The 22,174-nt window shown below is 42.6% G+C and overlaps 1 protein-coding gene across 2 annotated transcripts in view; it reads right to left on the bottom strand.

Annotated features, from left to right (window-relative positions):
- Positions 1-2,131: 2,131 nt before the first annotated feature.
- Positions 2,132-22,174, bottom strand: part of LOC132822760 (XK-related protein 7-like) — a 198,923-nt gene continuing 178,880 nt past the window's right edge. For both annotated transcript variants that reach the window (XM_060836070.1, XM_060836068.1), the window contains exon 4: positions 2,132-3,078. In XM_060836070.1, coding sequence (XP_060692053.1) covers positions 2,132-3,078 — 947 coding nt within the window. The remainder of the gene's footprint in view (positions 3,079-22,174) is intronic.

Below are 22,174 nucleotides of genomic sequence, written 5' to 3'. Positions count from 1 at the left end.
ACCACAGCTTAAGTATAGAATTAAATGTCAGTTTTTAAAATGCTCCTGAGAGGCAAATTCTAAGGACATGAATGGGTTTAATTACTAAGCTGATTTGTGTCATTTTCTTCACTGCTAAGTTGCATATTTCTACACAGGTAGAGTTTCCAAAATTAATTGTGAAAAATGTGATATATGGCAACAGTAAAGTGGTTTTGTTCTTTAATTCTTTTGATAAACTAATTTCAAAGTAAATGCAAGTTGTCTATCAGTTAGAGGGATTTGCATGAAAAAAGAAAATGAGGTTTATTTCATACTGATGGAGTCCTTATAATTCTGAAACAACTTGAATATTGTCAAACCAAGTTTACAAGCTTCTTTCCTGAATCTTAACAGTAAAGCACTGCAAGCTATACACTATAGTTTACGACCTTAGCCTTTTCATATTTAGACAACATTAAATGACACTGAATATCTACACTACAGGCAGCACTGGTGCTTGATTTAAACCTCCATATGGAACAAAAAGCCCTTGGTAAAATGTGTTTATTCCTAAAAAGCATTCATTCTTCAATCTTCACACACTACAGCTGTGAATTAGCACCCGTTTCACTGCCTTGCAATCAGACTGGACATATACCTTGTGTCTGCTTCAGCAATATCATGGAAATATTTAATTTCATGTAATTACTTAGCAGACAGGTGAAAGGCAACACTCTTCTGATTTGGCACAGTATTCTGACTCCAATCATTGTACCATCTCATGTAGATATGCACCTTATTAGAGAACACAATATGATGTAGCAGTAGCGAACCCTGCCTGTCTTTTCCTTGCCACATCTTTGAATGCAAGGACCAAGTGGTTTGGTAAACTGATGTAAAAGCAGCATGGGTTAGACATAGAGGTTGACAATCCATTACTGAAGTGGACTTTCTGATTCAGACACAAGTATTCCCAAAAAGACAGGCTGGTTGTTTTGATTAATGTAACTTTACAGGGATGCTCACCCATTCACTGCTTAAAGCTGCAGTATAATATAGAAAGTAAATCTGACATTTCAACAGAATACATCTATAAAAATATTGTACTGCATACAGCTCATAACAATTTGTGAGTATTGCAAAATAAAATTTATTCAGGGATTCCAACACAGAAATTTCAGAATTCACTATATTTTAAACATGATTTGAAGCCATATTTCCTGAGAATTTGCTCTGTAGTATTTGCACGATTTTAAATAAAATATTAAAAGTGACACAAGACATGTGTTATCTACATTTGGAATAAAAAACTGTGTCAAATGTTTTGCTAAATGCTTAAAAATGTCATGATATCTTGCTATTCTATATTGCAGCTTTACATTTCTTGCATTGAAATAACATTTCAATGTCTGTCACAATACATAACCCAGTTACTGTAATCGTCTATGCTATTTTTAATAGTTCTTTCAATAGAGTACATAACATTCTTCCATTGTCAGAACCATCATACCTTCAAACTAAAGTCAATGTTCTATTCTGCTTCCAACAAAATTATACATACGGGGTACATGGATATTGAAAGCTCAGACAACATCTGCTGTCCAACGTCTACATAGTATCATAGTTGTAACGTTATTAATTTCACATTTGGTCACTGCTTGGCAAATAGTTTGTTAAAGGTTAAAAAGAAGACTTTCAGTTAAGGAGAATAAGCTGCAGTAAAATTTGGACATGATTCTTCAACCATAACATGCAAACCATGATACTTCTTTTTTTTGCAAATAATCAGACAACAAACAGAAGTTTGGGACTTCCACTTATAAACTCAAGATAGCATTCAGTTACCAGCGTGCAGCCGTTCATGATCAAGTGATGCCATCTTCAGCACACCCATTTTCACTTCTTTTTGATAACCATTAGACCATTTACTATAAAAGGCAAGAACAAAAAGAAACCTGACCATCCCACTCGACCAGAGTTGGAATGTTGCATCAATACCTTTTTACAACTCCTTTGAAGACACATTTGTGGATACAGGCCTCCTGCACACTATTATGATGCAGCAAGATCAGTGTTGGGTGACCCCTGCACTGCACCATCAATCTACATTGGCTTGAACCCTTTTGGAAGGGTAAACTTATCCCATGCACCTAGCTCTGCTTGTATGCGACTACACAGTAGTTTCATATTCCAGTACTTCATGTGTGAAGCTAAGATTTCTGTACTGGAGACGTGGAGTGGCAGGTGAGGTGTATTCCAAGGCCAGGATGGTTTTACGCAGCCGCCTGTCAATAAAGTGCGCATCCCAAGCAGGATACCGTTTTCTGGGCAAGTCAATCCTGATAACAGGCCCTTCTGTTCGCAGTGTGCGTGACACTGGTGTTGGGGGCACACTGGGCCTTACCTGGAAAACAGGAATGCAACTGTCTCGATCAGCTGGCGCTTGTTCGCCAACTGTAGTCCGACACTGGGTCATTGCTCGGGGAGGAACTGTTATAACCTGTGCAGGTATATGTGTAGCAGTGTCTTGGTCTCCACCATCAATGCACCCTCCTTGTGACCCAAACATTGGTCCATTTGGGTGCAAAGCACCATAATATATAAACATGAAGAATATTCCAAGAGCAAAACTACTGAACACTACACAAACTATTATTAAGGCTTCAAAGTCTGTTGTACGGGAATCTCTGTACAAGTACCACAGCACAGTCAAGGCAGCATTTTCACAAAATGTAATGAAGTAGTAGATGAGCATTCGACACCGAGTTCTCCCTTCCTTTACATTAAACCAACAGAAAATGTAGATAATTCCAACAACCATATTATAAATGATCTCCTCCCACTTGGACATACAGAAGTCTGTTTCCCCATGAATAATCCAGAAGGTCATGATGCACCAGTGACTGACAATAAAGATTCCAAAATATAATTGGAAAACGGAGGCAAACAAGGAAAATGCAATTACTCGAGCAGCAATGGTGAAGAGGTGCCAAAGAATCTGTGTGATAGCAGCCTTGTAGGACATAGGCATTTTGTCATCTCTGGAGTCACGCAGAACCTTCTGATAGGAAGCAATCATCCAAGCAAGGGATAGTAGTGATGCTGCTGCGGATAGACCTAGATAAAATAATAAATAGTTAAAAGATAAAATGACTTGATTCAATGATGAATTAGCACTTCCAACATAATACCAATATCCGACAACAGAAAAGCAGAAATATCAGCTTAGAAAATATATGTTGACATTAGTTGTGGGATAAATTTTAATGTGTTTGCAAGGTATTTCACTACATTATTTCAAATAGCTAATCTGACCGTTTAAATGGTGGACAGAGGTTTGTTATTTGTGTGTGCTCGATTAACCTCCAATTATGGTTTCTAACTTATCCAGAGTGCTTTCTCAGATTTCAGGTGTAACAGGGTGCCTTGAACTGAATGAATATCTTCCATGAGAAGAGCATGAGGAGCACGTTTAAACCTGTTTGTTTCTTGACAAGGTGATGACACAATGAAACTTATTGCACTGTGAGCTATCACAGTTCCTGTTGTTTTGACAGAGATCCAGTACCATTTCCTTTGAATGAACCAACTGAGCCTCTCAAATAAAAACATAGGCTACGAGACAAGAAATCATTTCTGATGTTCCACATAATGCCTAAGATCACAAAATACATGAACTTACAGCAAGATGACTTATAGTTTTTAAATAAATGAACAACACAGAACAGCAATACATTTCTCCATAGGCAATATTTTATGGGTTTCTTAACAGTAAACAGATAATTGACTATCATCAACACCAACAGTTCTCTGCTATAGCCAAAGTCTTGAAAATAGTTGTATGGTTTCCATGCCAACCTGGACATTGGAGGCTTCGCTGGAAAGTCAGTCACTTTATTTCTCTTCTTGGTGAAAGATCAGTTTGGCTGAAGATCACAAATCCAGTTTTAAACGACCAGTTTTCTAAGATCTTTCTTTTGTTTTAGTTGTAAAGATTGTCCAATTATTTTTTATTCATCTTTCATCTACAATGTGACAACTGATTTGTGATAAGCTTGTCTCAGATTGTGTGCTTGGACAAAGCAACACCTATGTTTTTCAGAAATAAGCTGGCAAAGGCACGACACTGTCGGTTCTCGTATTCAATCTGCAATCAGTGGATGATACTACTACAAATAGCGGTGGCAGGTTGTCAATTAGTCCAATGAAAGTCCAATTGAGGGACTTGTCACCCACCATCTGGATTTTCTAGATGACAGCCAGGCCCCTCCTTGAGGCTGATGCCTAGGCAATGGATAGAGGTGCCTTCTGAAAGTTGGCTGAGGGGTTAACAGTGATGTTTCCTTTAAATCTCCACTGTTACCTCCCCCCCCTTCCGCCCTCCCCCCCCCCCCCCCCCCCCCCCCCCCCCCCCCACACACACACACACTTTCTCCGCAGCCCTAACCACATGCCACAGCATTCTGGTATAATTGCTGTGGCTCCATTTTATTTCTAAACATTGAAAGGTCTATCGACAATGCCTCCATTTTGAAACATCCTAGTCAGCCCTCCAACTACAAGAGCAGTGCTTACTGAATTCTCCAGTGCTGGACAGCCTCCCATTGGTTCTCTACCTTTGGGAGCGAGCTGTCATTTTAATTGGATGGAGTTACTTTATTGGCTGCCTCCTCCAAAATTGCCTTCTGGGTACTAACCTTGGCATTTTCTGGGTTCCCAGCCTGTAATTCATCCTGATACCCGTGTCAGGACTCTGGAAAAAAATTCCTACCCATCATATCCGATAACTTTTAAGGGGTGATTTAAGCCATGCTCAACCAGTGAAAGCCATGCAAATCATTAGTTAAAATTGCTGGAGACATGTACTTGCTGACATCCCCTTCCTTTCCCATCATTTCCAACTTCGATCTAATTCTGTAACGGAGGGAACAAAGCCTGTCTTACAGACTGAGCCACAACTGCAATATTTTTTGAAGTTTGATAGCTATTGTAACCAGGAACCTGAATGTGGAAATATCAGGTTAAAATAGAAGAAAAAACAGGCTCAAACAAGATAAATTTTAACTATTAAAAATAAAACAAAACCTCTTTTACCAGGTCTTGGAATTTGGCTCTAAATACACAAGTTTAAACTTCCCTGCCCTAAGGTCCCCCTCTTCAGCAGTGGAGTCTTTCCTGAAAATTCCATCACAGCGCGTCACACACAGTGTGTTCATTCAGTTCCTGGCTACAGCTGCTCCCTAACATCCACTGGCCTCCTCCTGATTTCCAGCTGACAACTGAATGAGAGTATGCATGTATGCACTCTGCCCACTCAGAATTAAAAAACACCCATGTTTCACATGGCCAAGGACAGGAAGCTTTGCTACTCACCTTTCCCCTATACACCCAGAATTAAAATTAGGACTTTACTGAATATGAACTGAATATGAATTATAGAGGTCATGATATTGACAAAATCACACCAACAAATCTCACCATTTTTATAGAGAAATATATTAGAGGGGTGTGGGTGGTGGAGGCATGTTAACAATTTTACTAGATTGACAATCAAGAATTAAAAACAAAGTGCTGGAGAAACATAGTAGGTCTGGCATATAGAGTTAATATTTTGAGTCTGAAATGACTGATTCTTCTTTGGCGAAAGTGAGAACTGCAGATGCTGGCGATCAGAGTCAAGATTAGAGTGGTGCTGGAAAAGCACAATAGGTCAGGCAGCATCTGAGGAGCAGGAAAATTGACGTTTCGGGCAAAAGCCCTTCATCAGGAATCCTGATTCCTGATGAAGGGTTTTTGCCTGAAATGTGATTTTCCTGCTCCTCGGATGCTGCCTGACCTACTGTGCTTTGCCAGAGCCACTCTAATCTTGACTCTGATTCTTATTTGGAGCATATCATAATCAAGAAGCCTTGATTATTGATCTTAATGTGTAATGTCTCACAGTGAGCGTGACTTTAAGCGACATGCACATCACTGTATTACAGCAGGCCAACTAAGGGTATAAATACCTCAAACTCCATCTTGTCACATATAATTCGACACTCAACTGGAAGCATGCCTCTCTGTTGTAAACTAATAGCTTAATACTAGCTCAAACACCATGACCCTGAGGAATGAAGCATTTGTCTGTAATAGCTAATTATAACAAATACCTGTTGAATTCCTCAACATGTTTTTTCAACCATTTTATGTTATGGGGCATAAAATAAGCATTGTAACGTCAGATAAAACACCCTGTTGAAGGCAAGCTCACAATACTGGGGACAATCCAACGTATGGCACCTTATGATATTGAAATTCAATTGAAAAAAAAAAGAATTGATGACCAGTCTCAGTAATGGTGATCATGAAACTGTCATCCTGTTCACTAATGCCCTTTAGGGAAGGAAATTTGTCATCTTACTCAGTTTGCCTGTGACTCTCGTCATCAGCGTGATTGATGCTTAACTGTTTCAAGGGGCATTAAGGATGAGCAATAAATTCTTAGCTTGCCAACATCATCCACATTCCATGAATAAATAAAACATATGTATTGCAGAGGTTGTTACAATCGTCATATTAGTGGTAAGGGTGTTGGGGGGGGGGGGGCTGGGGGGGGTGGAGATGTGGTACATAGATTGTACAGAAAGACAGTAGCTGTTTATATGTCACAGAGCTTGGAATCAATACTATATCACTATGAGTAAACTGGATGCTCAGTACGTTATGTGGAGAGAGAACAACCTGATATGGGATATATTTCATATTTATTACTGATTGCTTTTTTCAGTTGTCAATGTGTCAGTTTGGTTCATTTGGTTATACTCTTCTCTTTGTCTTTGAAGGTGAAATGTGTTGGAATTATCCAAATAGTTGTCTACAGATTGAAAAAAAGCTTGAAAAACATTCATAACAGTTTATATTACAGAGTTTCAAACAGTGACAAATTAGAAACCAACATTTGTTCTAAAATTATATGAAATGGGTACAGGAAACATGAACAAGCGAAAAAAAAATCCTTGGCTTTCTGAGTTTGAAATAACCTGGGATAAAGTCAGCAATGGAATGACTGGGAATCTACAAGGCTCAACGTCAATCTCCCAGAGATCAAATAAAGCAATGCTGGAGGTTTTAAGCAGGAGAGGGGTGGCATGCTAGCTCATCTGTTAGCTCTCACAGCATCAGGGACCTGGATTCAATTCCTGTGTTGGGTGACTGTCCGTGTGGAGTTTTCCCCATGTCTGCATGGGTTTCCTCCCACATCACAAAGATGTACGGGCTCGGTAGATTGGCCATGGTAAATTCAGGCTTTCGGGGATATGGTAGGAGGCTAGGTCTGGGTGGAATGTTCTTCGGAGGGTCGGTGCAGAGTCAGTGGGCCAAATGGCTTCCTTCCGGAGTGTAGGGACTCAGAGGCTGTGTCGACCGGACTTTGTCAAGGCAGAGTTTTGTTTTCTCTCCATTTGTTTCATCTGCACCATGTTTATTGCAAGCAGTGGACACGCAGTGGATTTGGACCTCAATGCCTGCTGGCTCACTAATCACAGGTAGACATTGCCATTGCACTGAGCACAGCACCAGCCTTTCTATTTCAAGTCTCGAATTAAAACCATTAAAAAGACAGGGTTGTGAAGATGAAAGTAAAACAATATTTCCTCCTCAATATGAGCAGCTTTTCATCTCCATTTGAAGCCATGATGTTGACTGTACTTTGGATGTCTAAAGAGAGACTAAATCTATTGTTTCCTCCAAACTTTATTCAATCGTCGCTACAGGTTCAGCTTGCTAATTTGCTTATAAGCAAATGTGTTTCCCTCTGAAGCTCCTTTAGGATGCACTTGTGCCACATCAGTGGCTTTCTGTGACAGTGACAGTGGTAGACATCAGCACCTCCCTGAATATGTTGAGTCAGACTTGGCTATTCTACTCAAACGTCAGGAATTCAATACTTGCTCATCTGAAAAAGAGGGTCCAAAATACATTACTGGGCTTCAATGCAATGCACGTCTCTCTCTCTCTCTCTCTCTCTTGATTTCTCATTGGAGTAGGCTGCTTGTCCTTATTGTAAAAATGATTTTTGCAATGGCTAGAGACTGATCACCCAAGAAACACATTAAGACTCAGACACCAAACAAGCATCAAAACTAGAATTCCCAACATTAGATATCCTGACTAAAATTACATTAACACAACTACTTCTTTCTGTAATTAATAAGATAAAGAACTAAATCACTTTTAGTTTTTAGAATCATTTAGCTTTCTTTCATTTGCCCTATTATGTATATTTGGGGACAAAACTGATGAAAATTTGTCCACTTAAATTAAAATATTGACTTTACAATCAACATCATTGTATCAGTCATTCAGAAAACCTATTTTAAATAAATGCAGAGTACCTATATCACAAATCCACTATTTTGGTTATGAATGGCTTCACTGATAGGCATGTCAGTCAGTACGTTTTCAGGCACAGACTCGCTGAAAGATTTCAATGCTTTATATTTGTAATTGAATGTAAAATAAATAACATCAGCCAAGACAATTAAGTCTGGGCACAATGATGCTCCCCTATATCAATATTAGTGTGCGAAAAAGAAACATCTTCTCTCTCATCTCACTTGTTTTCCCTGGTAGTATCACTCACAGGTCAGGCATCACTAACTAGATTAAAGCTCCTTTCAAATTGCACCAGGAGTAATTTAATTTTGATGTTTGGAAGTAAATTCACTGTACTAGATTCCATACAGTATGGAAACAGGCCCTTCAGCCCAACATGTCCATACCGACCCTCCAAAGAATAACCCAACCAGACCCATTTCCCTCTGACTAACGCACCTAACCTTTGAGCAATTTAGCATGGCAAAGTCACCTGATCTGCACATCTTTGGCTTGTGGGAGGAAACCAGAGCACCCAGAGGAAACCCACACAGAGAATGTGTAAACTCCACACAGACAGTCACCCAAGGCTGGAACCCGAGTGCTGTGAAGCAGCAGTGCTAACCGCTGAGCCACCATACCGCCCCAATAATGCGATAACTCAGCATTGCATGACAGAACTGGATGAGAATTCTGGTCAGGCCCATCTTGACATTGGAAGCATCTTGCTCCATCTTTCCTGTTTTTGACAGGCGCTGAGGAGAGTTTCACAACTGGCAACTCTCAGCTGCTGAATAAGGGACTAGGTCATAGTCAGTCCTGTGACTCCAGAATGGCCAGTCCAAGGGTTAGGTCTAAAACAGTTACGGAGACATGCAGCCACCAGTTAGGAGTCTAAGCATTTCTCGTTTAGGTCTGTCTGGTTGTGTCACTTATCGGAGTGGGCCACAGTCAGGAAAATCAACAAGTTACTCTGCAGGACTGGTGGCTAAAAAGAAAAGGGGCATCAGAATTGTGAAGGAGGGAAAAGGGGGGGTGCCATCTGGGTTGTCCACGGTCAGGAGCACATTGGCTTCAAGACAGTGAATGACTACATTTGGCATGGTTATCTCCTCATATGCCAGGTGCTGTGGGGAAAGGTGACCAGGTGCAGGTTCATGTAGGTGGGGTGGGTAGGGACCTGGGGAGGTGCAGGCTAGAAGCCACAGGCTGTTCATTGTCACCTTCTTTCATGCAGGAAATCAAAAGAGTGTAATGGGGGAAAATGGCAGCAACCGCACTCAGTGAATGGGGCATGTGAGAGAGGGGGCTGCGGGACCCAGTGATGTTGAAACTTTTAAAGGGAGGGAACATTACACACAGACCTATGTACTGTAGAAGACACAGATTTGTGGGATCCTTAGTGTAACAGGTTCCTGTTTGTGTTGCACCTCCCTGCCCTGGACATTGCTGAGCAACTCATTCACAGCAACACTTTTAGATAGAGACGACATAAAATAATAAAAATATTGTGGGTGGAAAATGAAAGGTTTCCAAAGTATGTATTGTTCTCTATTCACCTTGATCCTCTTGCTTCCAGATGCTACAACAGGCTTTCATCCAGCCATGGAACATCTTGTGTAGTAACAAAGTTATGTCTAATGCTACAATTAAGATATTTGGGGCATATGTAAGGTGAAAATAGTGACATTTATAAAAAGTGCATATTAAGATATATTGTAATCCATTGTTACATAGTCCAAAGTGCCCAGAATTAACTTTTTTCCTTCTTCACTCTCCTATCACATCTTCATGTTCTCCCTGGTTTCACAGCTGGGCTGGAGGGCACCCGCTCAGCGGTGGAGCACCACTGGACATGGGCAATTGGTTGGGTGATTCTGGCGCAATTGTGTCTGGACAGCCTAAATGTGAAAAGGGGTCTTTTGCCAGTGCAAGTTGACCCTCCTCAGCACGGACTTCCAAGGTTCTCAGTGAGGCAGGCATGGTGGAAGTGGACAGTCCAGCCCTCTCCAGTGACCTGAGAAAAGGGGCCTGAGTGTGGTTTCACCTCCAGATGGGTGTGTCCTGGCACCACCTTTTGAGGAAAGGCAGATGGACCACATGCCAGGCTTCTGTCCATTTAGTGCTAGGTCTTTGGCCATGAGACAATGGAGTGCAGCTGTGTGCCCCTCCCCACAGACCCTGAGGCTGGTGGGCCTGGCTCTCCTTGGCCACCGCCAACCTATCCATGGAGGCAGCCAGGTGGTCACATGACTCACTGCACTGCTGCAACATCTGGGCAATGAGGGTTATTGCTTCCCACATTCCTGTCTGCCACTCTGGCTTACACCCTGTGCATGTGGATGAACTTCCTGATTGCTGACAACACAGGGTCATTCCCTACCCAGGGCTGAGCAGGTTCCAGGTTTCCATCAGTCCTCTGAGTGTCAGTGGTCTGGGTTATTTCTTCCTCAGCCAGGTATCAGAGTGGAGGTATCAGAGTGAGGGGCTCACCAGACTGTACTCCCACACTTTCTAAGCTCAACACTCCCACGGAGGTGTCAGTATCTGAGCTGGTGGTGGGGTGTAGGGATAGTCGTGCCAATACTTCCTCTGAGATATTCCATAATCTGGCTATGAGGTCACGCTGGCTACTCCAGCACAGAAGTGGCAGAGATTCTGGCAGTAGCTACAGCTGTAGAGAAGGCATTGTCGCCATTGGTTAGAAATTATGTTCAATGACACTGCCAGTCAGGTTAATGTACAATTTGCAGTAGAAAGGAGAATGACTTGGTTAGTGGGACACAGATGACTCAGCAGCCCCCTGGACTGGTCCCAGTCTTCTGCTATGAGGGAAAGAGAAGCCAAATGCCTGGCATCGCTCCACCTTTCTGGCTCTTTCTGCTGTTTTCTTCAGCAATGAGAGAAAGGGGTGGATCAAGTCAGGTGACAGTGGGTGACACAGCCGTTAGTGTTGGTGCAGGTGCCTGCAAGGTGATGTTCCAACCGAGTAAGGAGACAACACAAAAAGCATGTTGCCTTAGTCATGTGAGAGTTAACAAGTGAAGGAAGACATTGTCAGCAATATTAAGAGTGGCAGAGCACGAGCTTTAGTGGGAACTGGGTTCTGTAGCAGAGTTAGTGTGAGCACAAGGTGGCAGAGACAAGGGTGTTCCACACGAGATACCAGGATTTAATGGTGGATATCCATTGGGTGGTGAGTTATTCTGTAAGGTGAGATGGGCTGGCATTGGTTGTGACAGACTCCATAGGAGCATGGGTAGATAGTTGATGGTACAGTTTGATAAGATACAGCAAGCAACCTTATTATTTCTCACAGTGGAAATCCAAAGCACATGACACAACTTGGACTTGGCGAAAGGAAAAGAAAGATTCAGCCCATAAATGCAGGTATAGTAAACAACTAAGACAGTAAGTAGTAATCTGACAAGGGAATGAGTGTTCAGGACTGAATAAGCCTTCCTTCAATTGTCCAGACAACACCTGAAATACAGTACGCAGGAGCTTATTCGAAGTGATGGGGTCTCACCCACCTGGAGAGCAAGGTTAATAGTGATTGTTCTCACTATCAGAGTTTGGGAACCCACTCACACTCCAAATCTATTCCAGCAGCTATCCTTCACTCCCATCAAAGCATTTTCACCAATCATGCGTGTGTAGTCCTCTAAGTGAGCTCCTGTCCACTCATGTGCATGTGCTCTCTCGTATGTGCACATATGTGAGCTTGTGTTTTGTGTGTGTTCGCAAGTATGTGTTCATGTTCACACGTGTGTATATGTGCACAAATGTGCGTAAATGGCAGTGATGAGCTCCAGTCACTCCAGGACTTGGGAGTGACTGGGTTCCAGTGTGTCTTAGGATGTTGGCATAGAGTGAGTCTGGGTGAAGGATACATCAAGAATATCACTTGCATGGAGGCAAATGCATAATGGGAGGGAAGCAAAGGAAGTAGTCCCAGGGACAGGGAAGGGCAGTTGGAAATTAGAGTCAGGTATGTGGAAGCTCAGGGGTGGCAAGAGTATGCTTTCGATGTGTAGGGTAGGTCAAGGAGCATCAGGGTTCAGGTGATTTCAATCAGGGAAGTGTAATGCACAGCAAGGCAGGCTGAGTGACTCTGGGAGAATATTGTTAACCTCAATGGTGACAATATTTGCCAGTGCACTAACGATGGGACAATTCAACTGATAGGGCAAGGGAGATGATGAACCTACGGAAGGCCATTGGTACAGAATAGGCTAAGGAGCAAGCTGAATCTCATGATTCTGAAAGCCTCTCAAAGTAACTGTGCAACACTCCAAAGTGGAAATGAGTGCACTCAAAGTGGATGCCTCTTTTATTTGGGGTGGGGGCACACAGTCACATCTTGTGGGACCTCAATGTTGTTCATCCAATGGCTTCCTGATCAATCGAGCTCAGAACTCCTTCACATTTCTGTTATGTTGCCAGCAAATCAACAGCTTTTAGGTAATTTCATTCCAATGGGACCTGTTATACTCATGGAGCCACAGTATATTAGCACCTGGTTATCACCTCATGATCGCTCAGATGTGCGGTAAGCACTGCAGCAAGGGAGGCAAATGCAATCCATGAGATATGCTGGTGACACAAACAGTGCACATTCTAGCATGCCAGCTGGCCAGAGCCAGGCTGGATGCCAGTAACACACAGACAAGGGTGGCAGAAGAGGATTAACTGTCAGGGGAGGGAGAATACAGTCACAAGGGGGAGCACTGATCCAGTGAGATATCCAGAGGTATCCAAGGGAAGGGCGCCATCATCTTGTAATGAGGGAAAATGTTGCACTGTTTTCACTTCAGAAAGCCATAGAGGCACCTAGTGGGCAAGATAGACTCCAGCAAGTATTACAGGAGAGAAAGTGAAGATATATTCTCCTGAGTAAGATTTCTGTTCAGTAATGAAACACACATGCCAGTGACGAGTAGAAGGATTTCTTTTCTTCCTTTGCCTACCATTATATGTAAGGCCACAACCAACATCAGCAATGAGGATAAAGGAAGCCTGCAGATGGGTATGCCCTCATGACCATAAAGATTTTGCTGGGCATCCTCTGTGGGCTCAAGGTCTAAAGGAGCCTGGCTGGAGCGAATCCCCTGTACGGATGCAGGGGCACCATCCTCAGCTTGGCCTGGCACAGGCAATAGGGTTACTGGCAGTGGGTCAGGACATTGCTCAAGTGTCCTGAGATTAGGTTCTCGGGTACTTGTCTGTTGTTCTTTTTCACTGTGGGTGCCTGCTAGCACTGCCATGTCCTCTGCTCTTTCCATTGGTGCAGGACTTTCTTGGTCGACATCTCCAAGGAGGACTGCCAACTCTCAGACAGAGTGAAGATGCAGAAGTCAGTAAGCCTTCCACCTGCCTGACTCCTCTATTTTATTGCATACAAGCAATGAGAGGAGGGTTGGGTGCGTGATGGGAATGGATGCATGAGCACGTGAACAGCATGCATTTCCCTGCAAGGAGGAAAGACCTCCTCAGACAATGCCTCCCAGAAGACCAATGCCCGGGAGGCATTAGAGGACTGGCTCACACCCACCTCATTCTGCCATTCTTTAGTTTACATCATGCATGTCATGGTGACATGGGCAGGTCCACCTGACATAGCTGTGTAGTGGCACAGTTAGACAGTGATGTCCATATGAGTGAGAGGTTGCAATGAGAAGATGGTGGCAATTGCATTGTGGAATTCAGGAGATTGTTGATCTTGTTCCTGCACTGGATTCCATTTGAGTCACTGACCTCCTGAATGACTCCAGTCCAGGCTGTCTGGGTCTGATAGCAGAGTTTCTTCATAGGGAAGAACTTCTTTCAGGCCTGGGCAGCCTGTGCAGTGAGGGTTGTGTATATGCAGAATCTTTTTTCAGGCCTCTTGGCAATATCTCTGGGAGTGAGACTGATGACCACACAATGTCGTGGACTCCTGGCTTTCAGAGAGTGAAGGGCTGCTTGGATAACCTTTAAAGATATAGCTTATAAACTTGGTGGCAGAATCTTTGACTCTTGGTACCGGTGCAGATCATAAATCTTGTTTACCAGGTTAAATCTCCATAGAACTCACTTGCATATGAGATGAGCTAAAAAATGGATGATCACTCCAGAAAACTCATCACTGGCCTTTACTGATCATGTAAGTTCCCAACAAACTGGAAAATACCAGCCACCACCTCTTTCTATCCCTTACCATTGTTTCAGGTGAACTTTATTCCTTGCCTTCACATCTTTCAACCATACCCACAGTTTCTCCTTGGCTTCTACTATCTCAATACAAACAGTAATACTGTTTCACCTGCTGTTCAATTTATTCAAACCTTACTAAGGTCAACACACAATTCACTCTGAGCTTACTTATCAAACCCGTTGTCACTACATGAAGCATGTCACAAAGAAACACTTGTTTCAAGAATAACATTTACCAATGTCATCCAAAGCAAACTGTTCACTCAACAGTTGTGGATCAACAACCCTTTAGTCACATGCACAAGTTTGAGTAGAAATGCCTTATACATTATATGGATCAATGTACTTATTTCTGTCCACAGGGTGACGCTCACTTTTTGAATCAATTCCAATTGTGCTTTCTTGGTCAAAGTGCTGATCTCCTTTTTACCATTTCTGGGGAAAAGGGCATCCCTCCTTACCCTCATGAAAACATCATTAACTCCAAAGATGCCAGAGAACCTCAGGCTCACTTTCCATCTCATCAGGCATAGAATTATGGAGATGTACAGCATGGAAACAGACCCTTCGGTCCAACCCGTCCATGCCAACCAGATATCCCAACCCAATCTAGTCCCACCTGCCAGCACTCATCCCATATCCCTCCAAACCCTTCCTATTCATATACCCATCCAAATGCTGCTTAAATGTTGCAATTGTTCTAGCCTCCACCACTTCCTCTGGCAGCTTCTTCAAGGTTTCATGCAATCCCTCCAGCAATTCCCATCAGTCCATCCCTTTGTTCTTCTTACCTTTTACTAAGAGATGCCATAAGGTTTTAGACAAGCTGGGAATTCAGTGCATTTTGTGCCCTTTGTACGAGCAGCCTGTTGGAAGTCTATATTGGTTTCCTAACGATCTTATTAAAATCAAGCAAAGTGCTGAATCAACCAAGCCTCAACATCTGTATCACTTGTGGGTGTGGCCCTTAATTCAGGAGTCACTCTCCTGTTAGGATTAGGGCCCATGTTAATCAAGTTCTTTCAGAGTGCTGTTGAACGTTTTTAATGATTGAAAATCCTCTACAGCGAATAGGTGTATGTGATCACTATAATCAAGAGACTAATAAAATCACAAGAAATGATTTTCCTGCTTATATTATTAATTTGCACATCAGACTTTGTTCCATCTAAAGCTTCTCCATTAAGCCTGTGTCACGATACATGATCATAAATTACTGCTGGGATTAATATGCAAACTTTCCCAAAACAAAGAATACAATTATGAATAATACAAATCCATTCAAGCAGCTGTGCATTAAACAAAATTTTCTCTCCTTTCACGCTAACCACCAAAAATAGATTAATTGCTTATTGGTCTAAATTGCTGTTTGTGGGACTCTGCTGGGGCCAAATTATCTGCTACATTTCCCTATACAACAACAGTAACTGTGTATAAAAAGTAATTTATCAGTTGTGAAACATGTTGAAGCATCTTAATGACAAAAATAACATGCTATGCAAGGTCTTGTTCTCTTCCCTTGCCTATGCACGTTCTAAAACAATTCTTTCCAAACTGAATCACAGACACCAGTGGGATATCAAGACAAGATTTTGAAGTCAGTGAGCTTTGAGGCAGCAGTGGTTGCTGCTAAACTCAATGGTTTCGCAGAGTTACCTCTTTTCCCAATAGTGCATGTGTCTTAATCTTCACGGCCTAATTGGTGGTGTTGTGGCTAATAACAGCCTGAAAAAAAGGTAGTGTTTTGTAAAGGGCTTGGAGTTTTTACCAGCAGGAATCAATTCCAATTGTGCTTTCTTGGTCAAAATGCTGGTCTCCTTTTTACCATTTCTGGGGAAAAGGGCATCCCTTCTTACCCTCATGAAAACATCATTAACTCCAAAGATGCCAGAGAACCTCACGCTCATTTTCCATCTCATCAGGCATAGGAATTATGGAGATGTACAGCATGGAAACAGACCCTTTGGTCCAACCCGTAGTTTACCTGTAGTTAGAATCTATTTATTTGCAATAAATGGTCATTCTTGTTAAGTGCAGAAACCTTCGGGTAAAAAATGAGGTCTGCAGGTGCTGGAGTTCACAGCTGAAAATGTGTTGCTGGTTAAAGCACAGCAGGTTAGGCAGCATCCAAGGAATAGGAAATTCGACGTTTCGGGCATAAGCCCTTCATCAGGAAGGCCTTCAACACAAGTGCAGAAACCTGGTCTGTGCTTTCTTTCAGTCTGCCTCGAGAGGACAGGTAAATTGGGAAATTCTACATAGTTTTCAAAAAAATCTTTAACTTTTGTAAGCACTCTGGAAATAGTGGAGGCTTTTTTCCAGTGCACTACCCTTGTGAGGCATAACAATGTTTAGGGCTCATCTGGGTTTGATTTGAATACAGAAAATGAGAATTTGGGTGTAGAATTACTAAATAACACAGATAATGGAAATCATGAGGTTCTGGACTGCCTTTAAGACATGGCACTCGAATTGGCAAATAATTTCCTACTGGTGCCAGAGTTGCTCCTGGCTGTCTTAAAGGAACAAAGCAAAACCCAGGGTGATAGACGGGTCAGGTAAATTGGAGATAGCTATGAAGGCAGAGGTAATTGAGGTACTAGCACATCACTTGGTGTTTCGAATAACTACAAGTGAGACCAAATACCCTGGGTAGTGAAAAATCCAGGAAGATTCAGCTACCATTAATGCAGCCTGAGCATGTGGAAATTATGGAAAAACTAGAGATGACACTCAGGCTCAGTCGTTAGCATTGCTGCTTCACAGCACCGGAGACAGGCTTGATTCCACCATCAGGCAATTGCCTGTATGGAGTTTGCACATTCTCTCCACTGACCAAAGATGTGCAGATTAGGTGAACTGGTTACAGAAAATGCAAGGCTACAGGGATACGGTAGGTGAGTGACTCTAGGTGGGATGCTCTCCAGACGCTGAGTCGATTGGCTGAATGACCTGCTTCCATACTATGGAATTCTATGATTCTATGACAGGAGGAGGAAAGGAAATAAAAAATAGCACTTAAAATAATAAAAGCTGCAAGAGAAAGAGCATGTGAAGGAATATGAATATCAAAGAATGATGCTGAAGGAGGGGACGTCAAATGCTGATTCAGTCTTCATAGGGAGAATATTGGTCAAAATGTAATGCGCAGAAGTGAAATGTCTACATTTGTACAAACTCAATCAAAATTGGAGCGAAAGAATGGAGAGGTATTTTTCCCAGCAATTTAGAAAATGACTGGGCAGATGAATTGGGCAAGAGATGACTTGATTCCAATAACGCAGAAAGTTGCCAGGTAAAGGACAGGACATTTACATTTCACTGTCAGAGGAGCTTCACAGGAATAAAATGCTGTAAAGAAAACTATATTGGTTGCGTATGAGTTATCACCTGAGGTATGTAGGTAAAGGTAACAGAATTAAAGGAAACATCTGGGCTAAAACTACATTGAATTTGAAAAGCAAAGCAATTTTGTCAGGTGGCCACAAGCATTGGAAGTTGAAATCAAGTCTGAGGCTTTTAGAGAGCGACTAGTCTCTTAGTGGAATTTAAAAACCCACTACCTTCTGCAGTAAGAATTTATGTTGAGGACCAAAGGTTTGCAACTGTTAGACGGGTTGCAGTACTGGCTGATGTTTATGAATTAATCCACATAACTAAACCCTTTCTTCATCTCCCTCAAATTCAAATAGTGGAAAGTGTGGGAGGGTGGAAGTAAGGTATATAGCCGTGGTAAAGGATGGATAATTGGGAATGCCCCAATGTCTCCCCCTCAGATCAGAAGGGAAAGTTCTGAGGATTGGAGTAAAAGTTGAAAGTTGAAATGTTTCAATTGTGACAAGCTGGGACACATTCACTCAGAATGCTTGACAGTACTTGATAGTACTTGGGAAAGCTATTGAACTCCTATGAATGAGCCCAATGAGGAGACTCAAAAGGAAATGGCCATGGATCAGATTGCAGCTAGATCTGTAATAAAGAACACTGTTGTGACTGTGAAAGAAGTACATAGGATAGATGTGAAATATTAAGGATTTTGATTTTAAAGGACGATAACCCATTTTTGTGTCAACTATTCCAAAGGATGCAAGGGCTGCTCATACTCTTTTGCTGGATTAGGATTTAATTTTCACAGACAGTTCAAAGGAAACAAAAATGTTAATAAATGGTGGAGAGTAAATTTTGGTTCCTTTTTATTAAGTCCAGTTAGAATGAGGGGTTTAACTTGTGGTCTGGACTATGTAGTTGGGTAGTTAAGAAATTAGCTGTGGATGATCCTGATTTACTGCTTTGGAATGAGTTAGCATGAGTGAAAATTATAGTTTTGTGGATGATTACACAAAGTCCATTGGAAGCTAAAGACTGGAACAGTTGCAAGAACTAGTTCCAGGTATTTTCCCATCATGTTGTATAACCCAGACCAATGGCTAAATAAAGTCCATCACCAGAGGGCAGTAAGACTACAAGTAGATGATGCAGTAGCTGAAATGCTATTTCAAATAAGCATAATTCAAAAGAAGTGCTTGGCGTGCCTATGTTAATTGAAGATCCAGAGTTAAGCAAGCTAACAGAAGCAGCTGATATAGGACCTCCTCCAGCTTCAGCTTCAGAATGTTATACTCAAAACAGAGTTCTGATGAGGAGTTGGAGTCATCTTGCAGACCTGCAGGTGACGAATGGATAGCTGTTCTTCGAATAATGGTACTGCCCAGATGTCGTAAGGAGATCCTGTGAGTAGCACATGAATTTCAATGGCAGGGCATATAGGAATATGGAAAATGTAGGATTGATAAACAGGTATTTTACAATTACAGGACTACATAAAGATATAGTACGGTCCTGTAAAAATGTCATCATGCCAGGTCATAAAGTCGTAGAGATGTACAGCATGGAAACAGACCCTTCGGTCCAACCCATCCATGCTGATGAAATGTCCCAACCCAATCTAGTCCCACCTGCCAGCACCCGGCCCATATCCCTCCAAACCCTTCCTATTCATATACCCATCCAAATGCCTCTTTAAAATGTTACAATTGTACCAGCCTCCACCACTTCCTCTGGCAGCTCATTCCATACACGTACCACCCTCTACATGAAAAAATTGCCCCCGCAGGTCTCTTTTATATCTTTCCCCTCTCACCCTAAACCTATGCCCTCTAGTTCTGGACTCCCCCACCCCAGGGAATACTCTTTGCCTATTTACCCTATCCATGCTGCTCAATTTTGTAAACCTCAATAAGGTCACCTCTTAGCCTTCGACGCTCCAGGCAAAACAGCCCCTGCCTGTTCGGCAATCTCCCTATAACTCTCAAATCCTCCAACCTTGGCAACATCCTTGTAAATTTTTTTTGAACCCTTTCAAGTTTCACAACATCTTTCTGATAGGAAGGAGACCAGAATTGCACACAAGATTCCAACAGTGGCCGAATCAATGTCCTGTATAACCGCAACATGACCTCCCAACTCCTGCAGTCTGATCCTCGTGGCACTCCACTGGTCACAGGCCTCCAGTCTGAAAAACAACCCACACTACCACCCTCTGTCTTCTACCTTTGAGCCAGTTCTGTATCCTAATGGCTAGTTCTCCCTGAATTCCATAAGATCTAAACTTGCTAATCAGTCTCCCATGGAGAACCTTGTCGAATGCCTTATTGAAGTCCATTAACATCACATCTACAGCTCTGCCCACATCAATCCTCTTTGTAACTTCTTCAAAAAACTCAATCAAGTTTGAGACACATGATTTCCCACGCACAAAGCCATGTTGACTATCCCTAATCAGTCCTTGCCTTTCCAAATACATGTATATCCTATCCCTCAGGATTCCCTCCAACATCATGCCCACCACCAGCATCAGGCTCACTGGTCTATAGTTCCCTGGCTTATCCTTACCACCCTTCTTAAACAGTGGCACCACGTTAGCCAACCTCCAGTCTTCCTGCACCTCATCTGTGACTATCGATGATACAAATATCTCAGTATGAGGCCCAGCAATCCCTTTCTTAGCTTCCCACAGAGTTCTCGGGTACACCTGATCAGGTCCTGGGGATTTATCCACTTTTATGCATTTCAAGGCATCCAGCATTTCCTCCTCTGTAACATGGACATTTTTCAAGATGTCACCATCTATTTCCCTACATTCTATATCTTCCATGTCCTTTTCCACATACTGATGCAAAATACTTGTTTAGTATCTCCCCCATTTTCTGCAGCTCCACACAAAGGCCGCCGTGCTGATCTTTGAGGGGCCCTATTCTCTCCCTAGTTACCCTTAGTACCTTCCATACACATAAGAATCTTTGAAGAACCATTCAGGTGAATATGAATACATTATGTCTAACCATTAATGAAAACAAACAAAAGCAGGTTATCAGTGGTTCCTTACAATGATGGCTATGACAATCTGATTGACAGAAGCTATTCCTTTAAGGGCAGTTACAGCTAGGATCCATAGTGGAAATGTTAACAAGGTTGGTTAATTTGTTATGGACTAGTGAATGAGATACAGTCTGGTCAAGGTTCTAGCTGTGTGCCTAAGGTTTTCTGGAGAACATTAGCAGCTTGGGTATTAAATAATTGAAGGAAACTGCACATCATTCACAAACACAGAGGTACCATCAGACTGTCAAACCCACGATAAAGGCATACTGTCATGAATATCCACAGGAGTAGGTCAATGGATTAGAATTCTTACTATTTACTGCTAGAAATTCCTTGCGGTCCCTTAAAATTGATAAGGGAGAAATTCATGAAGCAAACTCACTCTCTCGGCGGAGCAGGTAACGGCTGTCGGGTGGTGTTTTTTGAAGTCGCGGGTATAGTCCAGTTAGTGTTTTTTTAACAGTTAAAATTTAAAGTTTTTTTAAGTGCCTAGCGGACCCAGAAGCTGGTGTCGCGCTAGGTTACCTGGGAAGGGTTTTTTTCTTATATAAGCGCGCAGGTGAGGAACCCGAGGCACTACAGGGGTAGAGCCTCCCGCCTGCCCTCCTCCTCTAACCTAATAATAAGACCCGTTGTGGTAAGCAGGTAAGTGCTGCATTTTGCTTGTTTGTTTCTTTAGATCTAGTTTTTAAAGTTTACCTCTTAGAGGGATGGCAGCGAAGGCAGTGCAATGTTCCTCTTGCAACATGTATGAGGTGAGGGAAGCCATTAGCGTCCCTGCTGATTACACTTGCAAGAAGTGCACCCTCTCCAGCTCCTCCAAGACCGTGTTAGGGAACTGGAGCTGGAGTTGGATGAACTCCAGATCATTCAGGAGGCAGAGGTGGTCATAGATCAGAGCTTTAGGGAAGTAGTTACTCCAAAAGTTATAGAGAGATGGGTGACAGTGAGGGGGAGTGGGAGGAAGCAGCCAGTGCAGGGACCCCCTGCGGTCATTCCTCTCAAGAACAAGTATACCGTTTTGGATACTTGTGGGGGGGATGACTTACCAGGGGTAAGCAACGAGGTTCAGGCCTCTGGCACGGAGCCTGGCCCCGTTGCTCAGAAGGGAAGGGTGGAAAAAGGTAGAGCGATAGTTCTTGGGGACTCAATAGTGAGGGGCACAGATAGGCGGTTTTGTGGGGGCGACATAGACTCACGATTGGTATGTTGCCTCCCAGGTGCAAGGGTACGTGATGCCTCTGATCGTGTTTTCCGGGTCCTTAAGGGGGAGGGGGAGCAG

Source organism: Hemiscyllium ocellatum, chromosome 15 (assembly GCF_020745735.1).
Source record: "Hemiscyllium ocellatum isolate sHemOce1 chromosome 15, sHemOce1.pat.X.cur, whole genome shotgun sequence".
NCBI classification, from domain to species: Eukaryota; Metazoa; Chordata; class Chondrichthyes; order Orectolobiformes; family Hemiscylliidae; genus Hemiscyllium; species Hemiscyllium ocellatum.
Note: the sequence above shows the minus strand (reverse complement) of the source record. Positions and strands in the feature narration are given on the sequence as shown.